Source organism: Oryctolagus cuniculus, chromosome 11 (assembly GCF_964237555.1).
Source record: "Oryctolagus cuniculus chromosome 11, mOryCun1.1, whole genome shotgun sequence".
In the NCBI taxonomy this organism is placed as follows: domain Eukaryota; kingdom Metazoa; phylum Chordata; class Mammalia; order Lagomorpha; family Leporidae; genus Oryctolagus; species Oryctolagus cuniculus.
The window spans coordinates 49,774,880-49,799,064 of NC_091442.1; the positions used below are offsets into that span (position 1 = coordinate 49,774,880).

A 24,185-nucleotide genomic window follows, 5' to 3' on the forward strand; every position below is an offset into this window, starting at 1 on the left:
CTCTCTCACTGTCCACTCTGCCTGTCAAAACAAACAAACAAACAAAAAAACATGCTCTAATACCAACAGATGTTGGTCATACCTACAGAAACACACCAACTGGTTGAGGAGCCGGAACAAAGTATCTCTGAGGCAAAACAGGGAAGGAGGAGCTAACAGAGCTTGCTCAGAGCCCTCAGTCATGAGTGATGACAATGAGATGGTCACATCAGAAGATATGGCTGAGAGAATTATCCCCACACCTGGGGAATCAATTCTGATCCCACTTCACAGACAAAACAACGCACTTCAAAGTTAAGCAGCTTCCCCAAGCCACAGAACCTGAAAATGCCCACTTGAGAACTAATTCTCCATTTCAGCTTTCGTTTAAAAACATCAAATCATGGTAGAAATATTGGATTGCGCTAGAATGGGGACCAAGCCTAAACGAGCACTCCTTCTGATAATGGGACACTTCAGTCTGGGTGTCCCAGGTATTGGATGCTCTGGAAGCTGGCCCTCGGTATAGGATGAGGCAAGGGGAAGTGGCTCACCCACTCTCCATGCCCAAGGAGCTCTCTGACCAGGCACAAACCTGTTGACGCCCAAGTTGTGTGGCATCAGCTCCCTGTGAAGAGCACTGACTTGGTCTGTCAGCTTTCAAGGCTGTATCACACATTTCTCCTGCAGATTTCATTTTGGAAGGCAAAGTGCTCTACAAGGAAGAGAAGGAGAAGCTAGAGTCTGGAACAGGGTCCTGTCCTCATTGCTGTCAGCACACACCTGACAAGGTGACCATCTTCATGCCTCTTTCCAAAGTTGTTTCCATGAGTGTCTCAGAGCTCTGAGTCTGCCCAAAGATATTCCCCACAGGTTAGACCTGTTAGTCACCATAAAAGGCAGGCTACTCCCTTGAGAAGGGAGGGTGTGCACTGGCAGGAAGGAACTTTGAACCAAGCAGAGATACAGGACACAAAGGCTGAACAAACCCAAGACACACTGGAAGATCAAGCCCTGGTGTTCCAGGCTCCTGGCTGGAGTGTGGCCACCAGTGGAAGGAGGCAGACCCAGCAGGGAGCAGGGCGCAGCAAGGATGCCACAAGCAGAGCCCAGCCCCTGCCTTGTCGCTGGCTTGGCACACACTGTCCTTGGGATGGGGAGGAGGGGGAAAAGAGACAGGCAAAGCAGACTTCACAAAAGCCAGCTCAGAGACGGATGCCAGGCAGGGAGGCTCAGAGGGCGGAGGAGACAGATGTTAACCTGCTGGCAGCTTGGATGAAGCCCCTTCTCTGGGTCAAGGAAGAGCTGGGAGTGATGACCATGCTCTTTGGTATCGGCATGGGAGAAGAATCTGGCCTTGAACCCTCCCCAAGTGGCTCACTGATCTCTGCAGATCCTGTAGACCTGGCCTGTGGGTGGGAGAGCAAGGGTCAAGCCAGCTGACTACACAGACGCTGTACGCTCACGCCCATCTTCTCAGGGTCCATGTTACACCGTTCATGCCTTCAGTGCACACTCCCGAGAAATCCAGGGCCGCTGAATGGAAGAAGAAAGGCCCTTCAAGGCCTCACTTGTCCAGCAGACAACGTGCAAGGCAGCTCTTCTTCCCAGGGAGTCCAGGGTTGATGTGCTAATCTGATAAACAGTCACCATTAAAAATGACCTTTCATGGGGCAGTCGCTGTGGCACAGTGGGTTAAGCTGCTGCCTGTGAGACCAGCATCCCACATGGGTGCCGATTCGAGTCTCGGCTGCTCCACTTCCGATTCAGCTCCCTGCTAATGGTCCGGAAAAGCAGCAGACAATGGCCCAAGTGCTTGGGCCCCTGCACCCACGTGGGACACCTGGGTGATTGCTCCTGGCTTCAGCCTGGCCCAGCCCCGGCCATTGTGACCATTTGAGTAGTGAAAAAGCAGATGGAAGAACTCTCTCTTTCCCTCTCTCTGTAGTTCTTTTAAATGAATGAATGAATGAAAAATAAATAAATGTTTTTTAAAAATTACCTTTCAGCCAAGAAATTTAAAACACAAAACAAAAAACCATGTTTTGGTTTCTTTTGACCTCCAAAAATATTTTCCTCTGAATCAGCTTCAGGAGTTAAAAAGAAAAAAATGTTGGTGACATCACACCCAAAGCCCAAAAAAACCCAAAGGAACAAACAAACCCAGCCAGTCTTCTCTGGAAGGACTGGAAGATCTGGCTGCTCAGGGGCCACACTCCTGAGGGGCAGCAGAGGACAGGTGAGGGGCTGCTGTCCCTGGCCGCTCAGGGACCACACTCCTGAGGGGCAGCCAGAGGACAAGCGAGGGGCTGCTGTCCCTTCCAACAGAGCAGGTTCTCTCTACTTCACAGCTGTGAATCCCCCTCTCCCAGAACAAACATAGATATATTCTTTTGGGGGACACATGTGTGAATTATATTTCACATTTCAGTATACGTATCAGACGTGTCATTCACTAGCCTGAATCAAGAAAAAGGGAAAAAAAAGCCTAAGTATGTAAACTAGGGAACAAGACTAGGGAAACAGCCCTACGGAGGAGAAGAGCTCAATTAAATGGATGATTTTCTAAGTCACTAAAACTGAACACAGAAAGAGACAGCAAATGTAAACATGTCAATGACCTAGAAGATACTGTAATACTTATCTAGTGTTGTATTCTCAAAAAGCACCAGGCTCAGGCAGTTACACAGAGGAATTCTACCAATTTTTAAAGAAACCAATCTTTTCAAAATATTTAAATTGGCTAAAGTGGAGAAATAGAAAACTTAATAAAGCAACTGAAAACACTAAAATAACTTGGTAAAGACAGCATTAAAAAAGAAAACTATAGACTTCTTTCACAAGCAAATGATGTAAAATTCCTAAATAAAATACCAAAGGACCCTCGCTGTACAACAGAATTCATCCCAGGAATGCAATGATGATTCAATAACATAAAACTTATTACTACAATTTAGCATATGGTCATTCCACAGATACTAAACAGGCACTGAAAAAAATTCAACCACCATCTCTGATTAGAAAAGTCGAGGAGCTGGTGTTGTGCCATACCAGGTAAAGCCACCACCTGCATCGTCAGCGTCCCATATGGGCGCCAGTTCACGACCTGCTTCTTCATTTCTGATCCAGTTCCCTGCTAATGGCCCGGGGAAAGCAGTGAAGGAAGGCGCGTGAGCTTGAGCCCCTGCCACCCACATGGGAGGCCCAGAAGAAGCTCCTGGCTTTGGCCTGTCCCAGCCCTGGCTTCTGTGGCCATTTGGGGAGTGAATTAGTAGATGGAAGATCTCCCTCTCTCTGTCTCCCCCTCTCTGTCACCTTGCCTTTCAAATAACTAAATGAATCTTTAAAAATAAAAATAAAGAGAGAGAGAGAGAAATGCAAAGAAAGAAAAGAAAAATCAGGGCAGATAGCCTAATGGTTAAGAGCGCTTAAAACACTGGCATCTCACTTTAGAGTGTCTGGGTTTGACATTCTGCTCTGGCTCCTGACTCCAGCTTCCGGATAAGCAGATAATTGGAGGCAGTAACTGGGTGCCTGCCACTTATGTGGGAGATTGGGACTGAGTTCCTGGCTCCTGGCTCCAGTTGTCGTGGGCATCTGGGGAGTGAACCAGTGGATGGCAGCTTGCGCTGTCTCCCGTTCTCTCCACCTCTCAAATAAATGTAAACAAAAACTAAATGATCAGCTACACAATCCTTGTAAAATAAAATAACTAGTATGACAGAAACACTAAAAGCATTCTCACTGAAGTCAGAACTAGTCAAAGATAACTGGTAGAATCTCTATTATTTAACTTTGTTCTGTAAATACAATACAGTCGGAAAGCAACAAGAGACTTAAAAATTGGAAAACAAGAGACAAAATTATCTATAGTTGACATGATAGCATACCTGGAAAATGCAAGAAAACCAACTGCAAAAACTACTGGAAACAATACAGTGAAGTTACTAGCTACAAAACTAATAAGCACACTAATTAAGAACATGTAACAATAAAGGATCACATTTTCAATAACAGAAAAGGTAAATCAACTAGGAATAAATTTAAGAAATACAGTTTATTTTTTTCAAATATACCAACTGTAAAAAAGACATTTCTGAGACAATCTGGCAAACGTGTATGTGGACTGGATATCAGGTAATACCAACATTAGACAATAAGCTACTGATACAGATAAACAGAAAAGTACTACTGTTACATATTCAAAATGTCCTTATTTATTCAAGATACACTATGAAGTATTTATGGATGAAACAATTGGCTTTAAAATACTCCAGCACCCTACCCTACAGAATGCAGAAGGGAGGAGGGACAGACAATTCAAGATCAGCTGAACACTGAAAACTGCTGAAGCCAAGTAATATATACGAGGAGGTTCACTACATTGTCTTCTTTTGTCTGAAAAAGCCCAAAATAAAGATTCTGGCTGGTGCTGTGGCATAGTGGGTAAAGCCGCTGGCTGCAGTGCTGGCATCCCACATGGGCGTGGGTTCTAGTCCTGGCTGCTCCACTCCCGATCCAGCTCTCTGCTATGACCTGGGAAAGCAGTGGAAGATGGCTCAACTCCTTGGGCCCCTGCACCCACGTGGGAGACCAATACGGATTGGCACAGCTCTGCTGTTGTGGCCATCTGGGGAGTGAACCAGCGGATGGAAGACCTCTCTCTCTCTCTCTGCCTCTCCTCTCTCTGTGTAACTCTTTCAAATAAATAAATAAATCTTTAAAAAAAGATTTAGATGTCCAAAGGTGAGTCATAGAAGACATAAATAATTGCAAAAGTACACAATAGGCTTATAAAAACACACAAAAATGCTACCCAGCAAGTAATGCAAATGAGAGCTATAAATAAGATACCATTTTCATTAGGCAGGCCAAAATATGTAGTAACACACAGTAGTGACGGGGTAGGGGTAGCAGGTAGGCAATTTATACTGACAATGGAGTACAAATCACAGCAACGTCTTTGAGGAGTAATTTGGCTTTACCTTTCAACATCACAAACACATGGCCCTTGATCCAGACATTCCACCTCTAGGAGTTGACCCTACAGATATTCACTCACTCAGCAAATACCTTCTGTCACCTAGGCACTGGAGGTACAGCAGGGGAGAAATCAACATCCCTGCTCTCACGGTGCTCCAGGAGACGGGGGCAAAGCCACAAAGCAAGGATGCTGGCACTCAGGTCAAGGACAAGGTCAACAAGGACCTGCTGGTCTGGGAAGGCCTCTTCAAGGTGCTGAGCACAGGAAAGAACAAAGCACAATTCACGGAAGCTGCAGCAGGCTGGGGCAGTGGGTAACACACCACTTGGGATGCGCGCATTCTATATTGGGAGTTCTTGGGTTCAAGTCCTGGCTCAGATCCTGATCCCAGTATCCTGCTTAATGCACACCCTGGAAGGCAGGTGACAGCTCAGGTACCTGGGTCCCTGCCACTCATGTGGGAGACCTGGGTGGAGTTCCTGGCTTCTGTTTCCTGCCTGACTCAGTCCTGGCTATTACAGGCATTTGGGGAGTGCACAACAGAACAGACCTTCTTTCTCTCTTGCGCGCCCGCGCGTGCGCCCTTTCCTTTTCCTTTTCTCTAACATAAAATAAATTTTAAAAGTTTAAAAAGAATATCCAAAAGTTAAAAGTCAATCTGAGGAGCCAATTTTGTAGTGTAGCAGGTTAAGCTGGTACCTGCAACACTGGCATCCCATATGGGCATTGGGTTTAAGTCCCAGTTACCCCACTTCTGATCCAGTTCCCTGCAACTGTGCCTGGGAAAGCAGCTGTGCCTGGGCCCCTGCCACCTACATAGGAGATCTGGATGGAGTTCCAGTCTCTTGGCTTCAGCCTGGCCCCAAACCAGTCATCAGGACCATTGGGGGAGAGAACCAGTGGGTGGAAGATTCTCTCTCTAACTCTGACTTCCAAATAGATAAAATAAATAAATACTTAAAAAATAAAGAAGTTGACCTGAACTTAGAATAGTTATTACCGGAGACTGGTAAGGCTGGGCAAGGGCAGATGGAGGGCGACTGGGCAACACAGTCAGCTGGGGTAGAAGGTTCTAGAGTTCCCCAGCGCAGTGGGTGACTGCAGCTCACAGCAATGTAGCACAGCCTGTGTGAGGGGAAGGCCGGGGAGGTGGGAAGGCTGGGGAGGTGGGGACGCCGACTGCCTGATGTGTTCAGTTTGCTCCACGGGCACGTGTTGAAATACTGCACAACTTTTTAGCCTTCCTTCCCCGGGTCTTGCTTTTTATTCCTCTTACAGCCGTTTGTTTATTTATCCAAAGGATCCCTGGCCTACTTGACTGTTTCTCTTTGTTCTCTGACACACCACCAAGAATTAATCAGGTCCTTTTAAGACAGTCCGTGCTTCAAGGAACGTGCCAGGTCAGCATTATTTCCCTGAAGATTATTGCGCATAACAATTCGATTTTTTTTTCCAAAGGAGGAACTTTCTGTCTTATCTAGGAGATATGCTAAGCCTGTTAAAGTGCATTAGGGTTAATCATGAGTCCTTAATGCAGACAAGCCTTCCCACCGCAGAGAACAAACTAGTTCCACACAATACATTCATGAGCTGCTAGATAATTTCACAGGCACACAAGCCAAAACTGCCCCTGCCTCCCGGCAGGAATGAGAACCCATTCTGGGGCATCCCTGGCTTCACCTTTAAGCAGCGAAGTTGAAATTTCCATTTTCTTTAGGGGCTGTCTGCGTAAACATTTAACATGGAAGCGAGCAGTGTCGACGGAGGGCATCCCAGCTCACCCCAAAGGAAACGACTCCATCACCCTTGAGAAACATCGCATCCTAACTTCTTCCACCACGCCACGAAACAGCCAGGCTTCAAACCGCCAGGAGCAGCGCGCTCCGCAACCAGCCAGATCCGAAGGAAGCCAGCAGCACAGTGTCCCTGAGAAACACGCTCCTGCCTCGGCTTTAGCACCAGCTTTACACAACCGCCTGCCTCCTCTTCCCCAAGGAAGGCTTCAGCACTCCGCAGCGATGCCCAAGGACACCCAGCCGTGTGCACCGACTCCAGGCGCCAGACACCTGCCCGCGAACACAGCCCGCCCTGTAGCCGCTGAGATGCGGCGCATCCTTGCTCTCTCCGTCCTGGACAGCGCAGGTCGCCTGCGGCTGACACTCCCTGGCCGGAGGTCCAGCAGTTCCGGGCTCCCCTCCGCCAGCTCCGCGCCCAAGGAAAACAGGAGCCAGAACAGGTGAGGGGCGCTCGGTTGCGGGGCCGACCCCTCGGCGTCCCGCCGCCTACGTGCCCAGCGCCCCGGGACTCCCCCAACCCCAGTGCTGTTCGCCCTTGCCCGGTCGCGACTTTCGGGCCGCCCCCAAACCCTTCGCGTAAGGAGTCCCGCGACCCCGACTCAGCCGGGAAGGGGCAGGGACGCAATGCCGGGTTCACGCTGCCGGCCGCGGGGTGGAGGGCGCGAAAAGGGCGCCGGACACGTGAGGAGGTGGGCAGGGGGCTCTCCGAACCGGGAGGAAGATGCAGGGGGATGTTAAGGGCTACCGGAGGGCCAGGTGAGGGGTTGCAGAGAGGTCGCCAAGAGGACACTGGAGTGAGGGGCAGGTGGAGGCGCTCCTGCAGGCGGATAGCCTGAGGAGGGGTGGGGGGTCGTGGGCTTCCAAAGAGCCGCACCTGCGGGCCAGGTGCGGGGGCTCCCGGCCCCCTGCGCCGCGCCTCACCTGCCCAGCGCCCGCTTCATGCCCGCGTCGGCTGCGCTGCGCTGCTCGGCCGGCCCTTTGCCCGCCAAGCGCAGATTCTGCTTCAAGCGGCAGTCGGCGTCCAGCGCCGCGGCGGCCGAGCCCGGAGAGGACGAGCCCGAGGCGGTGCAGCGCTCATGCTCCAAGGTGACGGGCTCGGTCCGCTTCCTCATCCCGCGGCCGACAGGGCCGGCCGCCCACGGCGCCCGCTGGCCTCGCCCGCCCGCCTACGTCGGCCTCGCAGCAGCCCCTGCTGCTCACAGCCGCCGCCGCCGCCGGGGAGCCCGGAGCCTGCCGCCCCTCACATCCCAGCCCCAGGCCGTGGCGCCGGCTACGGATCAGCAGCGGGCCGGGTCTGCCGCGCTGGCCAATCAGCGCCGGGCCCCGCCAGCTTCGGCCAGGCCCCGCCCCCGGTGCCGCCGGCCCAGCGTCCCGGGCGCCGGCCCGCAGCCATCTTGGAAGAGGGCGGCCGAAGCCGCAGCCTCGCGTCATCAGCAGGGCAAGGCTGAGCTTTCGAGTCCCGGTGGCCAGGGCGCCAGGCTCCCTGAGGCCTGGGGAACGGCTTCGCTTGGGCGCCCAGGACCGTTGCCTGTGTCCGTAGTCCGACCACGACGCAAGGCAAGGTTCCTCTCCTCACCTGGAAGTGTCATAAAGGAATATAAGAGCAAAAGAACAAGGAGCAAGCCACAGTTACGTTCTTTAGACTTGCAACTACTTATCCAGGAAGCTTTCACTGTAAAAAAAAAAAAAAAAGGGCATTCAGGTAATTAACTTTTAATAGGAAACAACTATTTTATGTTTGCTTTGAGACTAAGTGAAAAATTAACTGTTTACTCGTTAGAAATCTGTATGACAGGTTAGATTTTTATAAAGCAAATAAAACTATCTGATGGCAGGAAATCCGTTTTAAAGAAACATTGGTCGTTGTGGAACCCAAATTAAGTACTAACTCAACTCATCCTGAAAAGGTAAAAGGAAAGAATAAAGGACCGTTTCACAAATTTAGATTCACAGCTTTGGTTTTCTTTACTATGGTATTAATTTTACAAATGATCTACAACAGAGAGATTATTTGCTTATTTATTCCAAGGTTAACTTCTGTAATGTAAACATTTGTGTCAGTTTGCAAACTCTTTTTTTTTTTTTTTTTTTTTTGACAGGCAGAGTGGACAGTGAGAGAGAGAGACAGAGAGAAAGGTCTTCCTTTTGCCGTTGGTTCACCCTCCAATGGCCGCCGCTGCAGCCGGCGCACCGCGCTGATCCTGGCAGGAGCCAGGAGCCAGGTGCTTTTCCTGGTCTCCCATGGGGTGCAGGGCCCAAGCACCTGGGCCATCCTCCACTGCACTCCCTGGCCATAGCAGAGAGCTGGCCTGGAAGAGGGGCAACCGGGACAGAATCCGGTGCCCCAACCGGGACTAGAACCCGGTGTGCCGGCGCCGCTAGGTGGAGGATTAGCCTATTGAGCCACGGCGCCGGCAGTTTGCAAACTCTTGGCAACTGACAAAGATAAATTGGAAATGCCTTTAGAAGTTCAGTAGCTCCTTAGCTTTGTAAAGATACTTTGAAATTGCAAAAGACTTTATTTGTTACTAGGTATCACAACTCACATTCAAATTTGTGTGGATTTCTCCAAGTACACTTAAAAATACAAAGGAATTTCAGTGGTTAATTTTTTTTTAATATTTTATTTATTTGAGAGGTAGAGTTACAGACAGCGAGAGGGAAAGGCAGAGAGAAAGGTCTTCCATCCGTTGGTTCACTCCCCAAATGGCCCCAAGGGCCACATCCATATGGAATCCCCACACGCAGGCGGATGATTAACTTGCGCCACAGTGCCGGCCCCTAAGTGGTGAATTCTTTACTGTAGTTGCGCGTACAATAGTGGAAATTTGGAAATTCAGAAATGAACTGTACAAAAAAAATGGTCTCTATCAGTCACAAAATCCTTGTAAAAGGAAAACAAGAAAGGGAGTGCTGGAAAGAAGAAAGAAATGTAGGGGTATTGAATCTCACTGTCTACCTTGCCCACATGGTCCTCAGTGAAGTCATCTGTGCTTTAAACTGCCACAGTGGTGATGCCCGGATCTGTAACTTTTTTTTTTTTTTTTTTTTTTTTGACAGGCAGAGTGGACAGTGAGAGAGAGAAACAAAGAGAAAAATCTTCCTTTTCCATTGGTTCACCCTCCAATGGCCGCCACAGCCGGCGTGCTGCGGCCGATGCACCGCGCTGATCCGAAGGCAGGAGCCAGGTGCTTCTTCTGGTCTCCCATGGGGTGCAGGGCCCAAGGACTTGGGCCATCCTCCACTGCACTCCCTGGCCACAGCAGAGAGCTGACCTGGAAGAGGAGCAACCTGGACAGAATCTGGCACCCCAACCGGGACTAGAACCCGGTGTGCCGGCGCCGCGAGGCAGAGGATTAGCCTATTGAGCCGCGGTGCCGGCTGCATCTGTAACTTGAGGCCATACATCCTCCTTGAATCTCAAGCAGCCTCCTCTATTCTAACATTATTTACTTGAAAGGCAGTGGCAGAGAGAGAGGGCGATCTTCCATCCGTTGGGTTACTCTTCGGATGCTCCAAACAGCTAGGGCTGGACAAACGTAAAGCCATTCTCCAGGAGGATAAGAGGAACCCAGGTACTTGGGCCATCATCTGCCGCCTCCCTGCTGCCTTAGCAGTAAACTAGAGGAGAAGTGTGGAGTGGCCAAGACTCACACTGGTGCTCCAGTATGATGCCAGCATTCCAAGTGGTGGCAGTTCTACCTGTGCGTTTGGTCAAAACCCTGGGGCCGGCCTTGATTGCTCTGTTCTTATGCACAACATGTCTATAATGAAGCCTTTGAGCTCTCCAGGATCCAACCACTTCTTTCTACCTCCACCATCTCCATCCTGGGCCAAGCTACTGTCTTCTCTCACCTGGGTTATTTTATTAGTGGTCATAGATTAAAAAAAAAAAGAAAAGAAAAGCCAACAAGGTCTGGTTCTGTCACTTGTTTGCTCAGAACACTTCAGTGGTTCTCCATCTCACAACTGAAAGCTTATGCAGGGTTTATAGGAGACTACCTGATAGGGCCTCTGGGCCCCCTCTGGTCTCAGGCAGCTGCATCTCTCCCTCCATCACCCTAGCAGTACTGCTACCTGCTGGTCTTCGGCTGCCACTCACACCCCTCCTTGGGACGTCTGAACTTTGATTCCTACTGTCCCAGACCCAAAAGGCTAATTTCCTGCCCTCTTCAGCTCTGTGCCTTCTCTGAAGACTAGAACTCAAAACCCTCAGGCCACCTGACCTCCACTCTGTTCATCTTTATTATTCTTGATAGTGCCTATCCCCAGTCTGTCATCCATATATCTGTGAATTGCTGTTTTCCTTGGGTGGACATAGACTGCCTGCCTTATCTTGTGTAGACCAATGCTGGCTCATAGTAGCACTTCCTTTTTGCTGAAGGAGTGACTGAATCATCCCAACTGCTCAGGGGTGTGCACTTTCCAGGCAAGGAAGTAAGCCTCACGGTTGGTAAGGGACTTTGCCTCCTAGCTGAAATCAAAATGGTGTATGGCCAAGGAAGGTTGTGGATCACACTCCTGCAGCCTGGCTCACTGTAGAATGGTGTATTTGATAAAACAGAACAAAACAAAAACCGCTCAACAAAACAAAAACACTCAAGAGTTTAGCTGTTGGGAGGCCCACATCCCATATTACAGTAGATGGGTTCAATCCCTGGTCCTGGTTCCAGCCTGGCACAGCCCCAGCCATTATAGACATTTGGGGAGTGAAACTAGATAGGAGTTTGTCTCTCTCAAATGAATAAATTAAAAATAAAATTAGGGGCCGACACTGTGGTGTAGTGGGCTAAGCCTCTGTCTATGGTGCTGGCATCCCATATTGGTTCAGGTTCGAGTCTTGGCTGTTCCACTTCCAATCCAGCTCTCTGGATGGCCTGGAAAAACAGTAGAAGATGGCCCAAGTGCTTGGGAGACTCTGCACCCACCTGGGAGACCAGATGAAGCTCCTGGCTCCTGGCTTCAGACCAGCTCAGCTCCAGCCATTTCGGCCATTTGGGGAGTGAACCAGTGGATGGAAGACCTCTTTCTCTGTCTCTACCTCTCTCTGTAACTCTACCTCTCAAGTAAATAAATTAAAAACTTTTTTAAAAAAAATTAAAATACTTATTGTTTACTGTGGTTCCTCAACATAAGGGAAGAACTCAGAGGCCTGTTTTTAAGTTAGCCTATCCCCATGCCCATTTCTCGGCTCACGTTATCTCCTTTATCTCTACTGGCAAAAGAGCAATGTTTTTTCTAAGATTACCCTAAAGGAATCCAATTTCGTTTTTCTGAAACATTCCTGTTCAAAAGCTAGCAGAAGATGAAATTTCTATTAGTGGTGATTCCCGACCCATGAGACTCGATTTGGTGAGAAGTGTTCCATCATCACGTAGTTACAAAAAGTCTTACTGAATTCTTGTTCATCTGGGACATCACTGGACAAATGTCTGTTATTTATTTATTTTGGATAGATTTTTTCAAATGACTGCTTTAAAAATCAAAGTGACACCGCAGAGCTGAAAACCGAAAGCTTAGGGGCTGGGGGACTTGCGGCAGGTTTCCATATTGGTAATGAGTCTCAGTAACCACCTTTGCGGATAATATGGAGAATCAGACGAAATACATGTCACAACAAAGACCGTTTCGCTTTAATATAAAAAAAAAAAAAAAAAAGCAAAGCAAACTCGCAGTGCGAAACCACGAAACGCTGCGTCACAAATATCAATGCAAAAAACAAAAAAATGCACACCACGTACGTCAGCCGGCTCTCTTCACCTCAGCGAAGCGTCCCTGGGAACCCAGAGGACAAGGAATGAATGAATGAAACGGAAACGGTTCAAAGGAAGTTGCGGAGCCTGGGGGTATCCCGAGCCGCGCGGTGCCCGGACGCCGGCCAGCCGTCCGAGGAACTAGGGAACGGCCCTGCTTAACCGAGGGGCTCAGACCCACCGTGGACAACCGTCCACTCAGACCCCGGAGCGTCCTTGGGGAAGGGACACAGCTCCACCCCACCCCTCCGCCCTTCTTGTAGCGCGGCTGCGCCGCAGAGACGAATGTTCCTTGTCGGCCGCCGTAGTCCCGGAGACCTGACGGCGGGTTCCCATTGGCTGCGCTTTTGGCGCCAAAGCGAAACGCGGAGGCGGAGGCCAGGAGCTGGCGCTCTCGTAGTGGTACTGCAGCTGAGGGTCCCGGTGATCGTTAGGCTTGGGAGCCGGAGGTTGATCCGGTCGCTGAGGCCGGGGTGTGTGTGTGTGTATCCGCCATGTTCTGCGAAAAGGCCATGGAGTTGGTCCGCGAACTGCACCGCGCTCCCGAAGGGCAGCTGCCCGCCTTCAACGTGAGGGAGCGCAGGGGATGGGATGCGGCGCGTGGAGAGGCCGGGCTGGGGGCCTGGGCGGCTTACTTTGCCCAGTGTCTGCTGCGAGTCAGCTGCAGGAGTTGGGGTACAGGGTCCCAGGAGACACGGGCGGGGAAAGGAACGCTTTCGTACTCCTGCCCTGCAGCGACTGTGGCGAATTTCTCTGTTGACAGTGTTCTAGGGTTTTTCGGCATAGAGCGTTGTTGCTGCTCCGTGGCTTAAGCAGACTGGTTGTTCCGGTTGCCTGGTGGAAATGTGGCCATTGAGCTGGGTCTCTGGGAGCAGCCTGGGATGCAGGCTGTGGTGTGACTGGGGCAGGTATTCCGCTTCCTGTGCTGAGTTTTCTGACGTGCAGAAGTTGGTAAGGGGCTCGGAGAGATGCCTGGCGTTCAGTAAGAGCTGAGCCAGCCTGTACGATATTTTTTTAAAAAGATTTTATTTATTCGAAGAGTTACAGAGGTAGAGACAGAGAGGTCATCCATCCACTGGTTCACTACCCAGATGGCCGCAACGGCCGGAGCTGGCCTGGGAAAGCAATGGGAGATGGCCCAAGTGCTTGGGCCCCTGCACCTGCGTGGGAGACTTGGAAGAAGCTCCTGGCTTCTGCCTGGCCCAGCTTCGGCTGTTATAGCCATTTGGGGAGTGAACCGGTGAATGGAAGATCTCTCCAGCTTACTATCTGTCCTCCTCTCTGTAACTGTTTCAAATTAAAAAAATCAAAGTAAAATCACCAAGATTCAGTCATGGGGGCTCAATTCTAAAGACCTAGTTTGATCTCCTCACTTCCCAAGGATCCCACCTTTATTTATTTATTTTTTTAAAAGATTTATTTATTTGAAAGGCAGAGATTGTAGAGAGACAGATTTTCCATTCATTGGCTTTCTCCCCAAATGGCTGCAACAGCTGGGACCAGGGGCTTCTTCTGGGTCTCCCATGTGGCTGGCAGGGGCCCAAGAACTTGGGCTATCTGCCGCTTTCCCAGGCACATTAGCAGGGAGCTGGGTTGGGAGTGGAGTACTCAGAATTTGAACCGGCACCCTATGGGATGCTGGCGTTACAGGCAGCTAGCTGCTTTACCCACTACGCCACAATGCCAGACCAATATCACATCTGTAAACACTGTCATTGGATTAAATTTCCACCCTTGTAGCTGCACTGACAGAAAACTGGGGACTGATCCCCTTATAAGTTTGGAGGGACAGATACTCAAACCACAGCAGGAATGGTACAGAAAGCTTTGTGTTTTCAGTATAACTGGCAGCAGTATGGGGAATGGACTGAAAAGGAGAAGGCATGGAGCCCAGGACCTGGTTTGTGGGTGGCAGTAATAGACCAGGTGAGAGGTGTGTGGTCTGAACTGTGTCAGGTCAGTGGCACTGACTTCAGTGTCTGGGTTTCTGAGACCTGAGACAAACAGGACTAGTAACTACTAGAAGAGGGGTAGAGATGGGGTAGATAATGAATGAGAGGGAGGAGTCGGGATCTCCGGAGGATTCTCAGATTACTGAGTAAACAACAGAGTGTGTGATGAGTTTTGTCAGGCTTGTAGCTTGACAATGAGATCATTGTACACGCAAAGAAACTGAGCCAAGAGAAATTACAGGTCAGGTTAAGGGACTTGTCTGAATTTACAGTACAATGGAAGCAGAACCTTAACTTGAATACAGGTTTCCTGGATTCCGGGCTGTAGCTCTTTGAGTTTCAGAACAATTATCTCAGAAGTTAGAGACTGCAGTAAGAAGCTCAGTAGGGATGCTGGGATGCAAGGCTGTAGATACTCTAAAATATGGCTCCCTGCTGGGCCTGGAGAGCCAGGAACTCTATAGGCCATCAGACAAATAAGGAGATGGGCCAAAGAGGCAGAGTGACGTGGCCAGACAGCTGCGGGCCGGGCTGTCCTCAGAACCAGGCTCTTCAGACCTTTAGTTTAGCTCTTTTATTCTAATTTTGTTAAAAAAATTATTGAGACCAGCATTGTGATACAGTGGGTTAAGCCACCACCTGTGATGCCAGCATCCCATATGGTCACTGGTTCAAGTCCTGGCTGCTCCACGTCCTATCCCGCTCCCTGCTGATGTGCCCGGGGAACCAGTGGAAGATGGCCCAGGTGCTTGGGCCTCTGCATCCATATGGGAGACTTGGAAGAAGCTCCTGGCTTCTGTTTTCAGCTGTTTCGGCCGTTTGGGGAGTGAACCAATGAATGGAAGATCTCTCTCTCTCTCTCTTTCTGTAACTCTGCCTTTCAAAAAAATGAATAAATCTTAAGAAAAGATTATTTTTACTTAGATGTGCCATTCACTGGTTAACTCTCCAAATGCCTGAAACAGCCAGGGCTGAGCCCAGGCAAAGCCAAGAGCCAGAAATTCAGTTGGGTCTCCTACACAGGTAGCAGGGACTCAAGTTCTTGAACCATCTGTTGCTGCCTGCCAGGGTGCTCAATAACAGGAAGCTAGAATCAGATGCAGATGGGACTTGAACCCATTTACTTATTAACTCTTATGCCAAATGCCCATCCCTTCAATCAGATATTAAGTATTGGTTTCCTGCTTTGAGCATCTGGCATCTTGAAAGTTGTAGAATCATTCTCTTTGAGGTTTTAGTTTGGAGGGATACCTTTTGCACCTTTTGTTCCATTAATGCTTTTCACTGACAAACCCCCCTGCTGGATAGGTGGCTCAGCAGCCTGCAGAAGAGGCTGGCCCCTGGCATAGCTGGTCTGAGAGGCTAGGCCTGGACGAACTTTTGGGAATCATCTCTCCTGGAGAGGTGATAGTCAGGGTTTTGGAGCTGGGGCTCTGCTTTGTTCATTCCAGATTCGTGTGTGATTAGGTGCTACGTTCAGCAAAGTGAAGAATGATTACTCCCATGCCAAATGCAGAACTGTCCATTTTTTCTTAAAATGCTGTTTTTAAGAAAATTACTTGGATTCTCAGGGGCTTACGTTCTGAGTTAGGGACACAGAACAGAGTTTCCACAGTAGATAAAAATCTAAGCCTGAAAACTTAGTGTGTATATTTTACAGAGTTGGTTCACCTTGCCTTTTTATTATACATCCAGATATTAAGTTACAGTATTAGGTTACAGGATTTCTTTTTTTTTTTTTTTAAGATTTATTTTATTTATTTGAAAGAGTTACAGAGAGAGAGAGAGAAAGAGACGGAGGGAAGGAGAGATGTCTTCCTTTTGCTGGTTCACTCCCTAATTGGCCGCAATGGCCAGAGCTGCGCCGATCCGAAGCCAGGAGCCAGGAGCTTCTTCTGGGTCTCCCACATGGGTGCAGGGGCCCAAGGATTTGGGCCATCCTCTACTGCTTTCCCAGGCCACAGCAGAGAGCTGGACTGGAAGAGGAGCAGCCAGGTCTTGAACCGGTGTCTATATGGGATGCTGGCACTGCAGGACAGGGCGTTAACCCGCTGAGCCACAGCGCTGGCCCCAGGTTACAAGAGTTTCAACCACTCCTTAAAGTAGTATTTGCTGATAAAAAGAACATTTTATTCTAGTAATTCAGTAATTCTAGTAATTCAGACCTTTCTGCAGTGCTTTTTTTAACCAGATGTTAAAGAAGGGAGGTGTCATGCTTACGATTTTCATCAAGGATTATATGTTTTGACCAGGGTTAGGTAGTTGATTTTATAATTGTGCTGGGAGTATTCCAAAGCATTTTTGGTAATGTACATATTTTGAGACTAAAAAGATTGGGAAAAGTAGTTGGGATCTTCTTTTTGGATTGCCGACAGACCTAATTTGTGCCATTTATGAACTTCAGAATGCTGTTTTATCTTTCCAAGAGAAAAAAATTTTTAAATCTAAAAATGTATTTATTTCTTAGTTCCCATCTGCTGGCCCTCTCCAATTGGCTCTCTCACATGGGTGGCAGGAGCCCAATTACTTGAGCCATCGCTGCTGCCTCCCAGAGTCTGCATTAGCGGGAATCTGGAGCCAGGATTTGAGCTCAGGCATGCCAACATGAAATACAGGTGTCCTGGCTGATGTATTAATCTCCAAGCAAGTAAATGTCTACCTCTTCAAGGGAAAATTTTAAATTTGCTCAGAGTGGATAACAAGAAAACTCCTTTGGCCTTTTTATTTTTGTAATACAAATAAAAAACACTATTTGGTTTTGACATTAACGTTTTAAGACAGGTTTTCTATAAATAAAAAATTGTTGGAGCTGGTGCTGTGGCTCAGCAGGTTAAGCTACCGTCTGCAGCGCTGTCATCCCCTATGGGTGCCTGTTCGAGTCCCAGCTGCTTCACTTCCAGTCCAGCTCCCTGCTAATGCCTGGGAAAGAAGTGGAGGGTGGCCCAAGTCCTTGGGCCACTAAACCCACATGCGATACCCAGATGAAGCTCCTGGTTCCTGATTGGCCCAGCTGCAGCCATTTTGGCCATTTGGGGAATGAACCAGTGGATAGAAAATCTCTCTCCTGTCTCCCTAACTCTGACTTTCAAATAAATAAATAAATAAATATTTTTTAAAAAGTTTATATACTCTTGTTAAATCTTATTCCTTCTTTAGGACTCATTTTTTTGTTATAAATTTTATTGAGGCATAGTTTATGTACAACAAAATGTACATTTTGATAGACTTTCAAATTTTGGCAAATTTATACATGTTTACAACCAGCAGCCTAATCAAGATTTCTGTAACACAGGATCTGTTTTATTTCCCTTCCACCTGCAGCCTTAAGCAACCACACATTTGCTTTCTAAGGCTGCAGTTTACATTTGTCTATTTTATGTTATTGGATTTACATGTGCCAGGAATTGGCAGACTTTTTCTTCAGTAAAGGGCCAGATGGAATTATATAGCATGTACTGTGTGTGTCTGGCTTCTTTTGCTTGGTATAATGTGTTTGAGGTTACCCTTAATGTTATCTGTGCTGTTAAAAGTTCATTCTTTTTTATTGTGCTTTTTCTTTCCTTTTTACTGTGGCAAAATGTACATAATACAAAGTTTTCTATTTTAACTGTTTTTGGTTGTATACCTTAGTGGCATTTGTTACAGTAACATTGCTGTCTAACCATTGTCACCATCTATTTCCAAAACTTTTTCATCACACCAGACAGAAACTCTGCTACTGTTAAGCCATAATCCTCATTCCTCACTGCTTCTGGTAACTTGTAATCTATTGCTATCCCTGTGAATTTGCTAGTGCTAGATTATTTCAGATAAGTGGACTCTTACAGTAGTTGTCCTTTTGTGTTTAATGTCTTTCACTTAGCCTAATGTTTTCAAGATTGATCCATCTTACAGCATGTATCAGTTCTTTGGTACTTCATTCCTTGTGGTTGAATGTCAAGACTTGGTAGAGGAAATAAATGAATGTGTATCAATATCAGTTTATATGTTTCAGGAGGATGGAATCAGACAAGTTCTGGAGGAGATGAAGACTTTGTATGAACAAAACCAATCTGATGTGTAAGTTATATTAAGATTGATATTGTAAAACAATTTAAGAAATAAGATGTTGAAATCAGATAACCTAGGATCAGTTTCTGGATGATTTTTTTTTTTTAAACTGTGTGCCTAATCATGTTCCAGGTATACAAATTAGCATGGGTCTAGAAGGATTTTGCAGATCAGTGCTGTACCTGTTGGACTTAAACTGTGCTTGGCATATGTTAGGTGCTTAACAAATAGTTAGTGTTTGACTGATAGGGATTGGAAGAAATTAAAGCAGATCTAAAAGACATGAAATACAAACAAATAAAAACCCAGTGAAAGTGTAGTTTCTTTTTTTTTTTTAAAGATTTATTTATTTATTTGAAAGTCAGAGTTACACAGAGAGAGGAGGAGAAGCAGAGAGAGAGAGAGAGAGAGAGAGTGATCTTCCATTCTCTTGTTCACCCCCAGTTGGCTGCAACGGCTGGAGCTGAGCCGATCTGAAGCCAGGAAGCTTCTTCCAGGTCTCATGTGGGTGCAGGACCCAAGCACTTGGGCCATTTTCTACTGCTGCCCAGGCCACAGCAGGGAGCTGGTTCAGAAGTAGAGCAGCAAGGTTTTGAACCTGCGTCCATATGGGATGCCGGCACTGTAGGCTGTGGCTTTATTGGCTACACCACAGTGTCAGCCCATGTATAGTTTCCATTGTTGTTAATAGGTATCTTAGGCTGGCGCCGTGGCTCAATAGGCTAATCCTCCGCCTGCGGCGCCAGCACCCTGGGTTCTAGTCCTGGTCGGGGCGCCGGATTCTGTCCCGGTTGCTCCTCTTCCAGTCCAGCTCTCTGCTGTGGCCGGGGAGTGCAGTGGAGGATGACCCAGGTCCTTGGGCCCTGCACCCCATGGGAGACCAGGAGGAAGTGCCTGGCTCCTGGCTTCAGATCAGTGCAGCGTGCCGTCCGCAACACGCCAGCCGTGGCGGCCATTTGGGGGGTGAACCAATGGAAAAAGGAAGACCTTTCTCTCTGTCTCTCTCTCTCTCTAACTCTGCCTGTCCAAAAAAAAAAAAAAAAAAAAAGATATTTTAGTGTGTTTGCTCTTGGGAGGATGGGCACTTTGTAAACTTAACCAGAGCAGCAGTCATTTCTGATACCTTGAGTGCTGTTTACTGAGAATTAGTACTCCAAATGTCTGCTCTCATCTGTTGAAAGAGGCTTCCAGATAAATATTAAATATTTAGAACTGAGCATGGTGGTTGCCTCAATGGAAAATTTGGACCATGTGACAAACTTACTAGGTTCCTGTGACTTGATGGAGAGTAAGACACAAAAGAACACTAAAGTCTGGGTCAAAGTTGAGGCATTCAGGATCTCAACCTAGAGAAGTTCTTGGGATGTGAGGTTTCCCCTATGACTTTATTAGGTAAAATGTTTTCATCAGTTACTTGGATGTAGAAATCAATAGCATATTGACAAGATGACAGAGACATTTTCCAAGTACTGTGTAAGCCTTGATGACAGAGCAGTCTTTACAGATGGAATGAGGAACTTAGCCTCAACAGTAAGTTGTAAGGCAAATGTAAAATCTTGAACTCAAATCCCCACACATGTACTGCTAAGTGGCTGTGGTATTTCTATGGTGTCAAACAAAACAGGATGAGACTCAGTTTCTCTTAACAATTCTCTTACAGCACAGATCACTTTTGATACTCGATGTGTAAGGCTTTTTCCTTACACACAGGGATGTATCCAGATGTGCATTTCCAGCAGGATATCCCCTGATTAAAATATATATATATATATATATATATACATACACTTTCATTTTATTTGAAAGGCAGAGAAAGAGAAATAGCCAGACAGATTTTTTTTTTTTTTTGACAGGCAGAGTGGACAGTGAGAGAGAGAGACAGAGAGAAAGGTCTTCCTTTTGCCATTGGTTCACCCTCCAATGGCCGCCGCGGCCGGCGCACTGCGGCCGGCGCACCATGCTGATCTGATGGCAGGAGCCAGGTGCTTCTCCTGCTCTCACATGGGGTGCAGGGCCCAAGTACTTGGGCCATCCTCCACTGCACTCCCGGGCCACAGCAGAGAGCTGGCCTGGAAGAGGGGCAACCGGGACAGAATCCGGCGCCCCGACCAGGACTAGAACCCGGTGTGCCGGCGCCGCAAGGCGGAGGATTAGCCTAGTGAGCCACGGCGCCAGCTGGCCAGACAGATCTTCAATCTGCTGGTTCACTTCCCCAATCCTGGGACACATGGAGCTGGGTAGTCTAAAGCCAGGAGCTTGGAACTTCATCTGATTCTCCTATGCCCATGGACCGAAGTGCTTGAGCTGTCATCTGCTGACTCCCAGGTAATGGGAAGTAATAGCTGGAATCAAAGCAGCGAATGGAAGGCTAGCGCTGTGGTGTAGTGGGTTAAGTTTCCACCTGCAACGCTGGCATTCCATATGTGTGCCAGTTCAAGTCTCGGCTTTCCACTTATGACCCAGCTCCTGGAAAAGCAGTGAGGATGGCCCACAGGCTTGGACCCCTTCACCCAGGTGGGAAACCAGGAAGAAGCTCCTGGCTCCTGGCTTTGGCCTGGTCCAGCCCCAGCCATTGGCAAACATTTGGGGAGTGAACCAGCAGATGGATGCGCTCTCTCGTGCTCTCTCTCTCTCTCTCTGTCTTTGAAATATATAAATTAATCTAAAAAAAAAAAAAAAGAGAGAAGCACTCTAGTATGGGACATGGGTGTTCCAAGCAGCGTTTTTACCACTGTGCCAAATAATGCCCATGGGTGTTCCTTAGTTTAATTCAACTCTGATACTCTCCACTTGGAGACAGCATCAGATCCCACAGGATATGGGCTCAGTCCTCAACTCTGCCTCTACCCCTGTTCCACCTTCAGATGCCCCTGGCAAGCCTCAGATGGTTTATCAGAAGCTTAGACAAATCTGGTACAAATTAGGGTTCTTACAACTCCTTCTTCAGGTTTGATTGATTTTTTTTTTTTTTTTTTTTTTTTTTTTTTTTTTTTTGACAGGCAGAGAGAGACAGAGAGAAAGGTCTTCCTTTGCCGTTGGTTCACCCCCCAAATGGCCGCCACGGCTGGTGCGCTGCGCCGATCCGAAGCCAGGAGCCAGGCACTTCCTCCTGGTCTCCCATGCAGGTGCAGGGCCCAAGGACCTGAGCCATCCTCCACTGCCTTCCTGAGCCACAGCAGAGAGCTGGACTGGAAGAGGAGCAACCGGGACAGAATCCGGTGCCCCAACTGGGAAAAGAAACCTGCCGGTGCCACAGGCGGAGGATTAGCCTAGTGAGCTGCGGCACCGGCAAGGTTTGATTGATTTGTTTGAGCAGCTTACAGAATTTAGAGAAACACCTTTACCAGTTTATTATAAAGGATATTATGGGGGCTGGCGCCATGGCTCACTTGGCTAATCCTCTGCCTGTGGCGCCGGCATCCCATTTGGGCACTGGGTTCTAGTCCTGGCTGCTTCTAGTCCAGCTCTCTGCTGTGGCCCAGGAAGGCAGTGGAGGATGGCCCAAGTGCTTGGGCACCTGCACCTGTATGAGAGACCAGGAGGAAGCACCTGGCTCCTGGCTTCGGATCAGCGCAGCGCGCTGGCCGTAGCAGCCATTTGGAGAGTGAACCAACGGAAGGAAGACCTTTCTCTCTGTCTCTCTCACTGTCTAACACTATCTGTCAAATAAAAAAATTGAAAAAAAAAAAAAAGGGATATTATGGAGGGTATGGAGGAAGAGATGAACAGGGTGGGGTAGGAGGAAAGGAGTGTGGAGCTCCTATGCCCTATCTGGTTGCCACCTTCCAAGAGCCAGCATGTGTTCAAGTCTCTGGAAGCTTTCTGAATTCTACCCTTTTGGACTTTCATGGAGATTTTTGGCATGACTGAGGCGTGGAAATCCATGTAGAAATGTGTTTGGACAAAAAGGTCTGATCTAATGCTAATTGACCAGGAAAGCCCAGGAGGGGTATGGGTCAGGACTGCTTCTGAAATTGGGATCTTAATGATCTGTTATCAGACAAACAGGCCAGAGAATTTCTTCATGGTTAGCTCTAAGACACAAAGGTGGAGGGGGATGAGCATTTCTGTGATTCTTCTGGGGAAGAGACCTTCTAATTTTAGTGGACTGCCTTGGGAACTGTGGACAAAACCCAAAATATGTGTGTCATAATGTCACACATGTTGAACAACACCATCTAGAATCCGGTTCATCGACTTTCACAGGCTAGTGTAGGAGACAGATTTTAACTGCAGACACAGTGGATTGGGAAGCATGTTTTGAAGGAAGCTAACAGAATGCTAGGAGAGAGAATAATAAATTGAAGATGTACTTTTGATTGAAGAGTCAGGGGTATTCTCTCAAGGAAGAGATGTTTCAGCTGAGGCTTTGTGAGAGGAGAACATTCTAGACAGAGGGAATGGTGTTTGCAAAGGCCCTAAGGAAAGGAGCAGGGTGCTCAGGAAGCCGACACTTAAAGGAGGCCAGTGTGATGGAGCTTAGCAGGTGGCTAAGGATGACCCCAGGGTGGGGTGGGTGTTGGCATGTTTGTCTTTTTTTTTTTTTTTTTTTTTTTTTTTAATTTTGACAGATAGGGTTACAGATAGTGAGAGAGACAGAAAGAAAGGTCTTCCTTCCGTTGGTTCACTCCCCAAATGGCCACTAGGGCCAGTGTTGCGCCAGCCCGAAGCCAGGAGCCAGGTGCTTCTTCCCAATCTCCCATGCGGGTGCAGGAGCCCAAGCATTTGGGCCATCCTTCACTGCCCTCCCGGGCCACAGCAGAGAGCTAGACTGGAAGAGGAGCAACTGGGACTAGAACCCAGCGCCTATATGGGATGCCGGTACCGCAGGCGGAGGATTAGCCAAGTGAGCCACGGCACCGGCCCCATGTTTGTGTATTAGAAGATTACCCTGGTTACTGTTTGGTCAGCTAATTCTTCCCGTCACCTGGGAGTCAGCAGGTGACAGCTCAAATACTTGGGTCCATGGGCACGGTAGAATCAGATGAAGTTCTAGGCTCCTGGCTTTAGACTACCCAGCTCCATGTGTCGCAGGATTAGGGGAGTGAACCAGCAGGTTGAAGCAGAGTAGAGGAGGTGAGAGGAGAGGGAGGCACATTAGTCATCCGGATGACCAGAGAAGTGACCTGGACTAGGTGAAACATGATCATGTTAACTGGTACAGGCATTTGCTGTGAAGATGCCACTTGAGATGCCCACATCCCATATTGGAGTGCCTGGGGTTCAGTCTTTTCTGCAGTCCCAACTCCAGCTTTCTACTAGCATGCACCCTGGGAAGCAGGAGGTGATGATGCAAGTTTTCCATGTGGACAACTTGGGTTGATTTCCAGGGCTCAGTCTGTTGCAGGCATTTGGGCAGTGAACCAGCGCATGGAAGCTCCCTGCCTCACTGTTTCTGTCTCTCTTTCTACCTCAAGTAAATAAAATAAAGATTTTTAAACTGTCAAAGATGTATTTTGGAGGTAGCCTAACATCTCTTGGTCCAAAGGGAATGATTTTCTTGTGTTTCCTGTATATATATATTTACTATTTATAATTTCATGATTGAAAATTCTGTGCCCTACACTCTTGTTTTCTCTCTGGAGAGGCAATCATTGTTCCCAGTTTCTGGTTAAAATTATTTGTGAAAATAAATAATTTTTTTTTAATTTGTGTAAGTGTGAATATTTTT

General features: G+C 48.0%; 2 protein-coding genes across 5 annotated transcripts in view; one reads left to right on the top strand and one right to left on the bottom strand.

Annotated features, from left to right (window-relative positions):
• Positions 1-8,046, bottom strand: part of ABHD12 (abhydrolase domain containing 12, lysophospholipase) — a 90,574-nt gene extending 82,528 nt beyond the window's left edge. The window contains exon 1 of the mRNA XM_008275443.4: positions 7,681-8,046. Coding sequence (XP_008273665.2) covers positions 7,681-7,871 — 191 coding nt within the window. The 5' untranslated portion in view covers positions 7,872-8,046. The remainder of the gene's footprint in view (positions 1-7,680) is intronic.
• A 4,324-nt stretch (positions 8,047-12,370) lies between these two features.
• The window catches only part of GINS1 (GINS complex subunit 1), a 37,468-nt gene continuing 25,653 nt past the window's right edge, over positions 12,371-24,185 (top strand). Inside the window, exons 1-2 of one of the 4 annotated variants that reach the window (XM_051834446.2) lie at positions 12,371-12,914; positions 18,459-18,523. In XM_051834446.2, the coding sequence (XP_051690406.2) occupies positions 12,798-12,914; positions 18,459-18,523 (182 nt within the window). In that variant the 5' untranslated portion in view covers positions 12,371-12,797. Of the gene's footprint in view, positions 13,082-13,134; positions 14,439-18,458; positions 18,524-24,185 lie in introns of those variants that run through there. The other 3 variants (XM_051834447.2, XM_070052160.1, XM_070052159.1) reach the window with 3 other exon arrangements.